General features: G+C 37.1%; 1 protein-coding gene across 1 annotated transcript; it reads left to right on the forward strand.

Annotated features, from left to right (window-relative positions):
* The first annotated feature begins 6,019 nt into the window (after nt 1-6,019).
* Nucleotides 6,020-9,126, forward strand: LOC131300728 (receptor-like protein 6). The gene has a single exon (XM_058326697.1). The coding sequence runs from the start codon at nt 6,114-6,116 to the stop codon at nt 8,976-8,978; it is 2,865 nt and encodes a 954-aa protein (XP_058182680.1). The 5' UTR covers nt 6,020-6,113; the 3' UTR covers nt 8,979-9,126.
* The last annotated feature ends 3,115 nt before the right edge of the window (nt 9,127-12,241 follow it).

A 12,241-nucleotide genomic window follows, 5' to 3' on the forward strand; every position in this document is an offset into this window, starting at 1 on the left:
TATGAGTTTTGATCAAAATTTTTTACTTTTATTTTTCCGATTCCTCTCGTCGAGATGAATCAATAAGTCACAAAAGTTTGATGCAAAACAAACAAATGCAAATTTTTTTTGAATAAGGACAAAAAAATACTAAGTCACTCAACTTTTCAATTCAATTGAGAAGGGTTGAATGTTCCATGGGGTCGTGCAAATGATGTCCTATAATGTAGTATTACTTTCAGAAATTACCAAGAATGAAGTGTTACGTGTCAAAAACCAGCAGCACATAAGCCCTAAGGGTTAGTTCGGTTGGTTGGTAGGTTTACTCTCACACCAATTGACAAGGGTTCACTTTCAAAATTCATACATTTAATGTATTTACCAAAATGTCATTTTCTAAAATGAGGGGTAAAAATTTATGCATAAGGATTTGATAAATCTGGATCGTTGGTTATATATGAGATTCAAAAACTTATTATATGGTTGTTTGCTCCATATCTGTGATTTCTCTTATCCTCGTCGATTGAGTGACACGTGGCATGAAAAAGAATGATATTATTGGAAATTGAAAGGTGACTTTGGTTACCTTAATATTATGGGTTTAAGTTAAGGAAACTTGATTAAGTAAAATAAAACTATGACAAAGTTTTATGTGTTACCCTTCCGTCGATTGGCCTGTTTATTGGCCAATATGTGGTGTATTTCCGTTAACATGCAACTAAGTATTATTTGGACTTGTTTCTTTTGATGAATTCACTTACAGGTGTTAAAAGATGATGTATGCAGTTACCCCCACGATTAAGGGAGCAGTTTTGCTTAGTCATGGAGCAGTTCCACAATGTGGAAGTTATTTGCTTCACTGCTCGTGGGAATTGTTTAAAGGCATAACATGAAGGAATAACTGCCATATTGGAGGGAGGATTCAAATTCAAATTGAAGGAGGTCTATTTAAGTACAAGTTAGTAGCAGTTTCAAGGACACATAAACAACGCCAATCAGGCCTTTATCTTTTCTTTTCTAGGAGTAGAGTTAACTTGTAATTGTTCACTCAATCATCTTGATTGATTGTTCTTCTACTTTGAGGGTTAATAAAGTCCATTTTGTTAATCTTCTCTCATACTTCATCCACTTCATTGTTTGTTTCCAAAGAAGTCCTGAAATACGGCAAGGAACCAAATTCCACTTTTCACACCCACATTCCAGCAAGCTTACGATACGATTTCCCGTCGATTGGAAAGAAAACAGAGAATTTTGGTAAATAATTTTGGCGCTAGAAGGAGGGCTCATTACTAATTTGGAAGTGAGCAATGGCACCAAATGGCTCAGATATTGAATCGTCTGACTTGATCCAACGATTTGCGAGGGTCTTAAATGATCCAGAAACCAAAACTTTGATGGCTATGTTTAAGGCAGCAATGGCACGAAATCAACCAACGGTGGAAGTCCCAGTTAACGTAAATGTTAACCCTGGTCAAAACAGTGGATATGCAAATCGTTCTATTTAAACACCTTCTTCACAGGTGTATAATAATCCTACTTTTGAACCTAGGCCTAGCCCAACAAGGCCAACGGATTTTTATCAATCAATTCCAAATACTAGTGGAAGTAATGGAGTTGGAAGTCAATGTGGTAATGACCAAAATGAAACTATTCCCATTGGTTTCAAAGTACCGCCTGGATTTGGTACTAATCAAAGTCAATATGTGCCTCCTATGGCACACTACACATCAACTACAAGGACCCCAAAATTATTTGTTCGATTGTTGATCAACAATATTCGGAAGAGGTATGGATTTTTTAGAAGCCATCTGTATTGGTATCCATATTGGTTTTGGTTGAAATATGACCAATTTTGGTTAAGAGGTGTAGATATATATGTTCATTGCTTTTCTACAATTTTTTCCTTTTACTTTAAAATTGTTTTCTCGTATATATATGATTTACCCAGTACATGTACAAGCCTTGAAAGGATATGACTTATAAATGGCTTGAGAAGCCATTTGTCAAATTGTAATAGTTGGTCTCTGTTCAAACAGAAAAGGAAACGTGGGCCATAATTTAGAGCATTCATTGGGGGCATCAATTGATTTGAGATTGCCCCAATCCCGTTAATTATGATAATGGTTTCCTATCCATTATTCAGAGATGTGGAAAATTATATAGGTGATTTTCATGGAGAAAGCAAAAAGCCAATAATGAAATGGCAGTTACTCATATTTTGGCCAAACAAAGGCCAATGGCTAATTTCGTTCCAGATTTTTACACGAAATCAGGACATACATGGCCAAACTATGAAATGAAATAGCCCTCTTTTGATATCAAATTTGCTTGGGGGGCAAACTCATCTTTAGAAAGCCAAATTGTTAAAACAAAATGGCTTAGAATGTTGAAGCATTCAGCCTTAAATGGAAGGTTTGAACAGTTAAATTTTTCAAAGAAGGACGGCTATTTGTCGGCCAATCTTTGGAACAATTCTTAAAAAAATCTCCGTCGATGAATGAGAAGGCCAAATAAATTAAATGGATCCAGTACCCATTCCGTTCGTTTGGCCAAATTAAGCCATTTGTTGAAGATTATGGCCACCAAGAGGACTAATGTACGGAGACGTGTTGGTTTTGGAAGGAAATTGGCCTTACAACCACCAATAGCAGTAAAGTGGCCAATATGTTGCTGCCTTTTGCTCTGGATTTTCCAGTTACCCAAGGCCGACAAACTTTATCCAATTTGTTTGGATATCGATTTGTTTAGCCATGGATAGCAGGTTATGCTCCCATCGATAGGAACATTTTTCTGTCGATCATAATTCACAAGGCTTACAACCTATTTGGCATCATGGTTTTGGTAGTAATTGCCCTTGATTATAAACTGTAATCACGTTTATGAGCCAAAAGAATCCTTTGAAAATATGTGAAAATTGATGGTTGCCCGGTATTATTTGGTTTTGCCAAATGAACTTGGGGGGCAAAAATTCATCTTTGGAAGAGCCAACTATAAAACTTAAGGGGCTCGAAAGATTGAAACGCAAGTCGAGTCTTGAGCGTCATTCGACTAGAGATTTTCAATTTAGACCATAGATGGTCGACGTAGAAAATGATCCTTCCACTCCTCCATATTGGTTAAGAAGATGTAATGGTGAAAACTTAACCATGGAGTACGTTTTCAGCCAAACATGGCTATACATACTTTGCGTATTGATTTCTGTCGATCAATATACATTTTGGAGGACACGGAAAATTAGTTTTTGATGGAGTGGCTAATGAATGTTGGTATTTGGTATTTATGCATATGCACAGTAGTCAACGTGTGAAGCCAAATGATGCCTATTAATTGGCTGTTGTTTATGACTTTAAAGTTCATTATTGTGGGGATTAGGCAAGGCTCATGGCATATGTATCGTGCTCTGATCGACAGACCACATTTCGATGCTTCCTGCTTCCTTTTAGTAGGAATCAAGGTTTAAAGGGAAACTAATCGACGGAGGCATGCCACCATTCGATGGTTGTTTTTAAGCCTTGAAATCTCACCATGTTATTCTCGATAACGGCTTTTAAGCCTTTAAGGCTTTGTTATATTAGTCGAAAAGTGAAAAGAATTGGTGTAAAAGTTATCTAAAACTCTTCGAGAGTTGGGGGGCAAATGTTTACACTGTAAAGAGTTATCACCCGTTGATATCGACAGAGGGGTGATTTAAAACTAGTTTCATTATTCACTTGGGTTACGTTAGCACTTCACCCAAATGAATAAGGAGGGCATTGTTTGCTCCATATCTGTGATTTCTCTTATCCTCGTTGATTGAGTGACACGTGGCATGAAAAAGAATGATATTATTGGAAATTGAAAGGTGACTTTGGTTTACCTTAATAGTATGGGTTTAAGTTAAGGAAACTTGATTAAGTAAAATAAAACTATGACAAAGTTTTATGTGTTACCCTTCCGTCGATTGGCCTGTTTATTGGCCAATATGTGGTGTATTTCCGTTAACATGCAACTAAGCATTATTTGGACTTGTTTCTTCTGATGAATTCACTTACAAGTGTTAAAAGAAGATGTATGCAGTTACCCCCATGATTAAGGGAGCAGTTTTGCTTAGTCATGGAGCAGTTCCACAATGTGGAAGTTATTTGCTTTACTGCTCGTGGGAATTGTATAAAGGCATAACATGAAGGAATAACTGCCATATTGGAGGGATGATTCAAATTCAAATTGAAGGAGGCCTATTTAAGTACAAGTTAGTAGCAGTTTCAAGGACACATAAACAACGCCAATCAGGCCTTTATCTTTTCTTTTCTAGGAGTAGAGTTAACTTATAATTGTTCACTCAATCATCTTGATTGATTGTTCTTCTACTTTGAGGGTTAATAAAGTCCATTTTGTTAATCTTCTCTCATACTTCATCCACTTCATTGTTTGTTTCCAAAGAAGTCCTGAAATACGGCAAGGAACCAAATTCCACTTTTCACACCCACATTCCAGCAAGCTTACGATACGATTTTCCGTCGATTGGAAAGAAAACAGAGAATTTTGATAACAATGGTAGATTATTATTGTAGGCGTCACTATAGATCACATAATCATTGGGAGAGAAAATTCTACACGGCCCCTCCGTGTAGAATGGGTTGAGTGGCAAAGTGATAAGAATTGACATGTGGCAATTTGAAAGCAATTGTTTCATCATTGCTGATGCGCGTTCTCTTTTGGTATTTTGTAGAACAGATACTTGATTATTTGAGTGGTAGAGGCAAAAATAAATTATGATCTTTTAGAATAAAATGATAAAAAAATAAAATTTTTGAATCGGTTCAAACAGATTGAAAGTTAGAGTACTTAGTTTTTTTATCCTATTTTTTAATACATAAATAGTCTAGAGAATTAAAGTGTTCTAATTTTCAATCTGTTTGAACTGGTGTGAAGATCTTGTTTGTCTGATCATATTATTCTCTAGGGTCATAGTTAATTTTGATTCCCAAGACTCTTATAATTAAGTATCTGTTTTACAGGATCCCAAAGAAAGAGCAGAAAAAACAGATATTTAATTATGAGAGCCCTATAGACAAAAATTAATTATGACCCTTCAGAATCAAATGACCAAAAAAATAAAATCTTCGCACCTATTTAAACGAATTGAAAATTGGAGCACTTAATTTTTTTAGACCGTTTATTTATTAAAAAATATGGTGGAAAAATTAAGTGTTTCAATTTTCAAACCGTTTGAACTGATACGAAGATCTTATTTTTTTGATTATTTTATCACAAAGGGTCATAATTATTTTTTGTTTCTAGGTATCTCATAATTAAATATTTGTTCTTTCTTTGGGATCCTGTAGAGCAGATATTTAATTATGAAAGTCTTGGAGAGAAAAATTAACTATGACCCTAGAGAATAATATGATCAGAAAAATAAGATTTTTGCACCAGTTCAAACAGATTGAAAATTGAAACGCTTTAATTTTTTAGACTGTTTATATATTAAAAAATATCCAACTTTCAATCCGTTTGAACCGGTACGAAGATTTTATTTATTTTTATCATTTTTTTCTAAAGAGTCATAATTTATTTTAGTCTCTAGCACTCTCATAATCAAGTATCTATTCTACAATGTACCAAAAGAGAACGCGCATAAGCAAGGATGAAACAATTGCTTTCAAATTGGTCACGTTTCAATCCTTCGTCACTTTGCCGCTCAACCTATTCTACACGGAGAATTTTCTCTCAATTATTGGAGAGTCTTTTCTCTCTCTTTCTCTTTTCTCCCATCCTTTTTTTTTTTCTCCCTTTTTGATGGGTCCTTCAGTATCTTTTTTCACCAATCTTCATATTCGACCGCTCAAGTCATCTTTTCAGATAGAAGCATCTTGCGCAATCTAGGGTGGCTATTGTTTCCCTTGTCACAGTAGTCCAATTATGCACCCATATCTGATGACGGAAAAGTCCTCCTTCATCAATTCCAGTCCTCGTCCAATCAAAAACTTTCAAACTTGGCGTTCCAAGCTACAAGCTGTAATTGCAGCTAGCTAGCATTCTGTATTAGCTAGCTAGCATTCTGTATTAGAAGGGGCGTCGGGTGTGCAGGGGAGCACTCCCATCATCACCAAAATCCACTGATCATTCTTGTTTGTTTTGATTTTAAGAAGAGAATGGATCCATTCGGGACTTGGCTATTTCAATTCCTTCTCTGTTTATTGCAATACCAAGTTGCTGCTGCTTCTTCGTCATCACCTCTTTCTTCTTCTGCTTCTTCAGCACACCTCCTGTGTCGTCATGACCAGAGATCTGCACTGCTGCAATTTAAGCATGTCTTTACTATAGACAACGCTGCTTCTTCCGAATGTGATGATGAGTCATATCCAAAGACCCTGTCTTGGGATGGGAATGCAACTGATTGTTGCGATTGGGACGGGGTCACGTGCGATGGGTTGACTGGTCATGTGGTTGGGCTTGATCTCAGTTGTAGCCAGCTCAACGGTACACTCCATTCCAACAGCAGCCTTTTCCAACTCTCTCACCTGCAACGGCTTAATCTGGCTCACAATGACTTCATCAACTCTAGCATTCCATATGCATTTGGCAACTTGGCAAGTTTGACACATTTAAACCTGTCAATTTCTGCTTTTTCAGGTTCGATCCCATCTGAACTCTCCCTCCTGCCCAAATTGATTTCACTTGATCTTTCTTCTTATCGACTGAAACTTGAACCGCTCCATTTCGAAATTCTCGTAAAAAACCTGACCCAGTTACAAGAACTCTTCCTTCATGGGGTGAGTATATCTTCATATTTGCCCGATTCCTTGACGAATTTGTCTTCTTTGACAGCTCTAGACCTGTCATTGACCGGATTGCTAGGGAACTTACCAGATTCAATTGCTTATCTCAAGTCTTTGAATTATTTGAATCTTGCCATGTGCAAATTACAGGGTTCCATTCCTAAATCTTTAGGGAACCTTACGCAGATCCGTGAACTCCCATCTACTCTCTCGAATCTCAAGCAACTCACTCAATTAATACTCTACTCCAACAACTTCGAAGGTAGCATTTCCGCTTTTGTTGAGTTCCCAATGCTGAAGCAGTTAGATCTACAAGATAACAATTTCAGTGGTGGATTTCCACTTTGGGTTGCAAACTCGAAGCCGCTAGTTTATCTACAGGAGCTCTACTTATCTCATAACTCTTTGAGTGGGGTAATACCTCCATGGATGTTTACTCTTCCGTCGTTGGAATCTTTAGACCTGAGTTCCAATCGTTTAACTGGTCAAATTCCAGAGTTCCAGCATGATTTACCATTGAACTCCCTTGACTTGAGTGACAATAAACTTCGTGGCCCAATTCCGAAGTCAATTTCAACTCTTGCAAATCTGACCAGGCTCTTTCTTGCATCAAATGATCTAAGTGGTGTTGTGGATATGCAAACACTCAAAAATGTTGTGTACCTTTCTCTTTCCAACACTAATCTATCGATGCTCGCTATAAGCGGTGTCAACACTACCATTCCCAACCTTAGGGATTTCTATATGTCATCTTGCAACATCGAGGTGTTCCCTGATTTCTTAAGAACCTCAGAGAATCTTGAAAAGCTAGATCTTTCTTACAATAGAATTCATGGACAGATTCCGAATTGGGTTGGGTTCATTGGGAAGGCTTCATTGTGGTATTTTAATCTTTCACACAACTTTCTAACAGACATAAAGCAACTTCCCTGGGAGGGACTATACACTCTTGATCTTCGTTCCAATTTGCTTCAAGGATCACTTCCCATTCCACCACATCTCATACAATTCTTTTTCATCTCAAACAACAGTCTTAGTGGAGAGATTCCTTCATTGATTTGCAATGCAAGTTCCCTTAAGATTCTTGATTTGTCTCACAACAAGTTGAGTGGAGTGGTTCCACAGTGTTTGGGTAATTTTAGTAGTTTTCTCACAGTGTTAAATCTGCGCTCCAATGGATTTAAGGGAACCCTTCCCTTGGCATTTGCGAAGCCCAACACATTACGAAGTCTTGATTTGAGTGGAAATCAATTTGAAGGACCACTTCCAAGATCTTTGACAAATTGTAGAAGCTTGGAGGTTCTAAACGTTGGAAACAACAAGATTAATGACACATTTCCATATTGGTTGGGAACTCTTCCTGAATTGCAGGTTCTTGTCATACGATCCAACCAATTTCATGGTCCCATAAACACTATGATGAGTGAAATTTCTTTTCCTAAGGTTCGAATTCTTGACCTTTCTTACAATGAGTTCATAGGCCATTTGCCAGGGTGGTATTTCGAATATTTCCGAGCAATGAAGAACAATACCAAGCCTGACGAACAATACATGAGTGATAAAAGTGGTTATTATCACGATTCTCTGATAGTGACAATGAAGGGGAATGAGATTGAATTAGTGAGAATTTTGACTATCTTCACAACAATCGATCTTTCATTCAACAATTTTAGTGGAGAAATTCCAAATGCCGTTGGAAAGCTCAATTCCCTCATAGTACTTAATTTTTCTCATAACAGTCTTATGGGTCGTATTCCTGAATCTTTGGGAGACTTAACAAGAATTGAATCATTAGACCTCTCTTCTAACCACCTTTCCGGGAGAATTCCAAGCGAATTAACAAGTTTGACATTTCTCGCGGTCTTGAACCTTTCGTGGAACCATCTCCATGGACCCATACCCCATGGTCCACAATTTAATACATTTGAGAATAGTTCATATGCTGGGAACATAGGATTATGTGGGTTTCCCTTGTCGAAGGATTGTGAAGATAATCGAACAAAAGTGCAGCCACAGGTGTTACAACAAGAGGAAGATGATTCAGATTTTGAGGGATTTACTTGGAAAATTGTGGTGATAGGGTACGGGTGTGGAATGACACTGGGACTCTTTCTGGGATCTCTCATGTTGTTAATTGGTAGACCTAAATTCTTGGTGAGATTTGCTGAAATACAAATGCCTAAGAAAGTGACAAGGTCGAGGAGAATGGTTGGAGACACAATGGGTAGAAGAAATTAGCAAACATTGGTAGCATTTACAGGTATGGGCTGCTAATGCTTTTACATTTCTTGAGTGTTGAATTAGTTAATAACTATATATATTGTCTAAATTTTTGTTTGTTATTTTGTCTGGTATTACCTTTTGTAGATAGTATTCATGTCTTTTTCGAGTTAGGGACAAATTGCTTGCAAGTTGCAACCAAGTAGAGGGTTCAACTGACAATACTTTCGAATTCTCACACTCACCGCAATCATAACCAAAATTAAAACCATTTTGTGAATCTTCTGATAACCAGTTAGACAATTAATTATGTTCATTCTACTAGTTTGTAAACTGGTTTTGTACTTAAGTGAACGAGGAAAGTGAACTAGAAAATTTGATTTCGCTGGAAGTGCAAAACGAATCACATATGAGCTCTCTTAGGCTCCATTTGTTTCGATGTAAAATGTTTTTTCAGAAAATAAACTTCAAACTTTTATTTTTTGATATTTGGTTGGCACTTAAAAAATATTTTCAGAAATCAACAAAATAGTGTAGAGAGAGAAAGAGAGTACTTAAACGATGGAGAGATTTGAAAATATTGGAATTGAACGTGGGTTAGGACTGACAATCAAGGAAACTGAATAGTGAGAATTGCAGTAGAAGGCAACGGGTTCATTTCGGAAATTAACTTACGGAAAATTTATGGGTAAGTCATTTTTATCCAATTAATGGAAAATTGTAAAGACCCGATATTTTTTTTAAATAAATAAATAATAATAATTATCAAAACAAAAAATAACTATTTTGCTCAAAATTTTTTTTTTGTCGTCGCACCAATTTTATTTCCATAATTGTTCGTGTGCATGCGTACCCTGCGAGTAATTTTTCTAACGTGTGCATGTGTTACACCGGACCAAACCCAACCTTTTCCCCATTCTTTTATTTCGGCAGCTAGAGGGAGCAAGATCCCTTAATCTTCTCCTCCATTCCCTCAAAATGAGACACATCATCTTTGCCTAAAATGTACTTAAGAGCTCCGTTCCAGAAACCTTCTTAAAAAATAAGCAGTTTATTTCACATTTTCAAATTCAAAAATAAAGTAAATGAAAAATAATTTTTAAATTTTTTTTGCATCGTATAAAAAATCTCATCGAGATCTTCCAAACAAGATCCATATTGCATATTTTTAGATTTCAGTAAACTCATAATTTTTAAATTTGAAATTGCCTTCTTAAAAAATGAGGACGTATTTTTGATTTTGGAACGGAGCCTTTAGTACTGCGCATTACCCATGGGTTTTGCCCTCTAAAAATCCATTTAGTTCCTCCCATTCCATTTTCTTCTTGGTTCCCAGCAAGCATTTCGGCAGAGAGAGAGAGAGAGCTTCCATTTCCCTCTCCTCCCAACCGGCCACCCTCCTCCATTTCTCCCCACCCCACCCGAACTCCTTCGGCCATCACCTTCTCCTCCTCCTCCACTCATCATCACCACCGTAGCCACCTCCGGAGCACCTCTACAGCCAAGCACCACCAGTCAGCACCACCGTCACCTCCAGCCGCCGCTCATCCTCTCACCACCGAGCTCCGACCCATTCTGAACTCTCTTTGATCCCCGTTTCGCAAGACGAGAGGAAGTTCGGAACTCACCTCTCTACGTATATTTATCGTGTATATATGATGATTTCGAGTTTTTGTGTGATATTAACCAAACCCGACGTCGTCGGTCGAAATCCGGCCGTAATCCCCTATTTTACCATTTGCCATAGCTACTGGAATTATGAATTCTGCTTTGTTTGGTTTGTATTTTGAAATTTTTTTTGAAAAATAGTAGGGGTACTAAGTAGAGAGAGATAGAGAGAGAAATGTTGGAAGTAGAAAAAATTTAGGAGAAATTTTTTTTAAAATTCTTTTTGAAAATGGAAGAGAACAAGTTTTTGGAATAATCGCACTTTAGTCCTTCTAGTTAGATTAGTTTATAAATCCTTCCTTGTGAATAAGAAAATAATATTTTTAAACCCCTCAAAGTTAATTAGTTTCGGTTCAATCTAAATTTTATCGCATGGTAGTGTACCGGGTAATTAATTTTATCGCATGATTTCTTTTATCACATGATTAAATGTTGTTAGCATGATAATTATGTTTAGTTAAAATGTGAGATTGCATGATACTTTATTGTACTTGTAGAATGGACAAATAGGTTCTCGGATTTGGCTGCGATGTGTGGATTTAACTTATTAAACGTGAAAATAGGATTAATGAAAAAGATAATAAAGTGAGAGGTTGAGATTTGGGTTCCGGGCTTGGAACCGGCGGTGATGTTTTGATTAGAGATTGATTGGTGGTGGATTTTGTGAATTGTTGATTTTCGAAACCCTGCGTACGGCATAGTGGTGATCGACTCTTGGATGTTAGGACGGGACATAAGGCTGGTATTGTGTTTGCGTCACAACCCGGGCTAGACGGCGCTTGTGTGTTGCGGTGAAGTTTTATCCGAACTTATGGTCGCGAATGGGATACCTGAGTACATAACTTAGGTATCTTTCATCTGGATCTGGAAAAGGGGAGTCAGACCACACCAGTGTCTTGTGCCAGAGGTTAAGGATAGGAACGGGTCTGTGGATAAGAATCAAGATATCACTTAGGTTGAAGAATAGTAATAAAATGATTAATTGTTCTCTTTTTATGTTATGTTAATGCATTGTAAATCTATTTCCTTGATGCTTGTAAGTTATGGGTTTCGGGTGGGTTTTGGCTACTGAGCGTCATCGCTCACGGTACTATATTGTCTTGGTAACTTAAATGCCAGGTATTCAAGACGGAACGGAAGTGCCGTTCGAGCAGACCGACTTCAACCATGCTACGGATGGAGTCGAGGAACCTTGGTTGCCGTACGCTGAGATGCTTTGGCAGATAATTGGTCTTTGATTCTGAAAGCTTAAACGTTTAAATTTGGAAAGTGTGATAACTTGACTCGTTTGAAAACTTTAAACTTAATGCGATATGGTTGTAATATTATGACGTATGCTTTTGGAACGTCTCACACAGTAAATCGAATTAATCTTTTGAGAAATTGGTCTTTTTATATTTACTTAACGTTTCCAAAATTCGGGCCGTTAAAAAAATGATTTAAATGTAAAATGTTTTTCTCATTTTTTACATACCCAAACACCAAAAAATAGGTAAAATATTTTATATCCAAACAAACAGAGCCTTAATTTCTTATAGTAGTACTCATTGTGGGCTAGGAAAGTGGCATCATGTCATTTGTACCCCCTGTGATCAGATTCATTAAGATGACTG

This window comes from Rhododendron vialii, chromosome 1a (assembly GCF_030253575.1).
Source record: "Rhododendron vialii isolate Sample 1 chromosome 1a, ASM3025357v1".
NCBI lineage: Eukaryota > Viridiplantae > Streptophyta > Magnoliopsida > Ericales > Ericaceae > Rhododendron > Rhododendron vialii.

Coding starts and splice junctions, on each gene's coding strand:
- LOC131300728 (XM_058326697.1), top strand. CDS start 6,114: ATGGATCCATTCGGGACTTGGCTATTTCAATTCCTTCTCTGTTTATTG.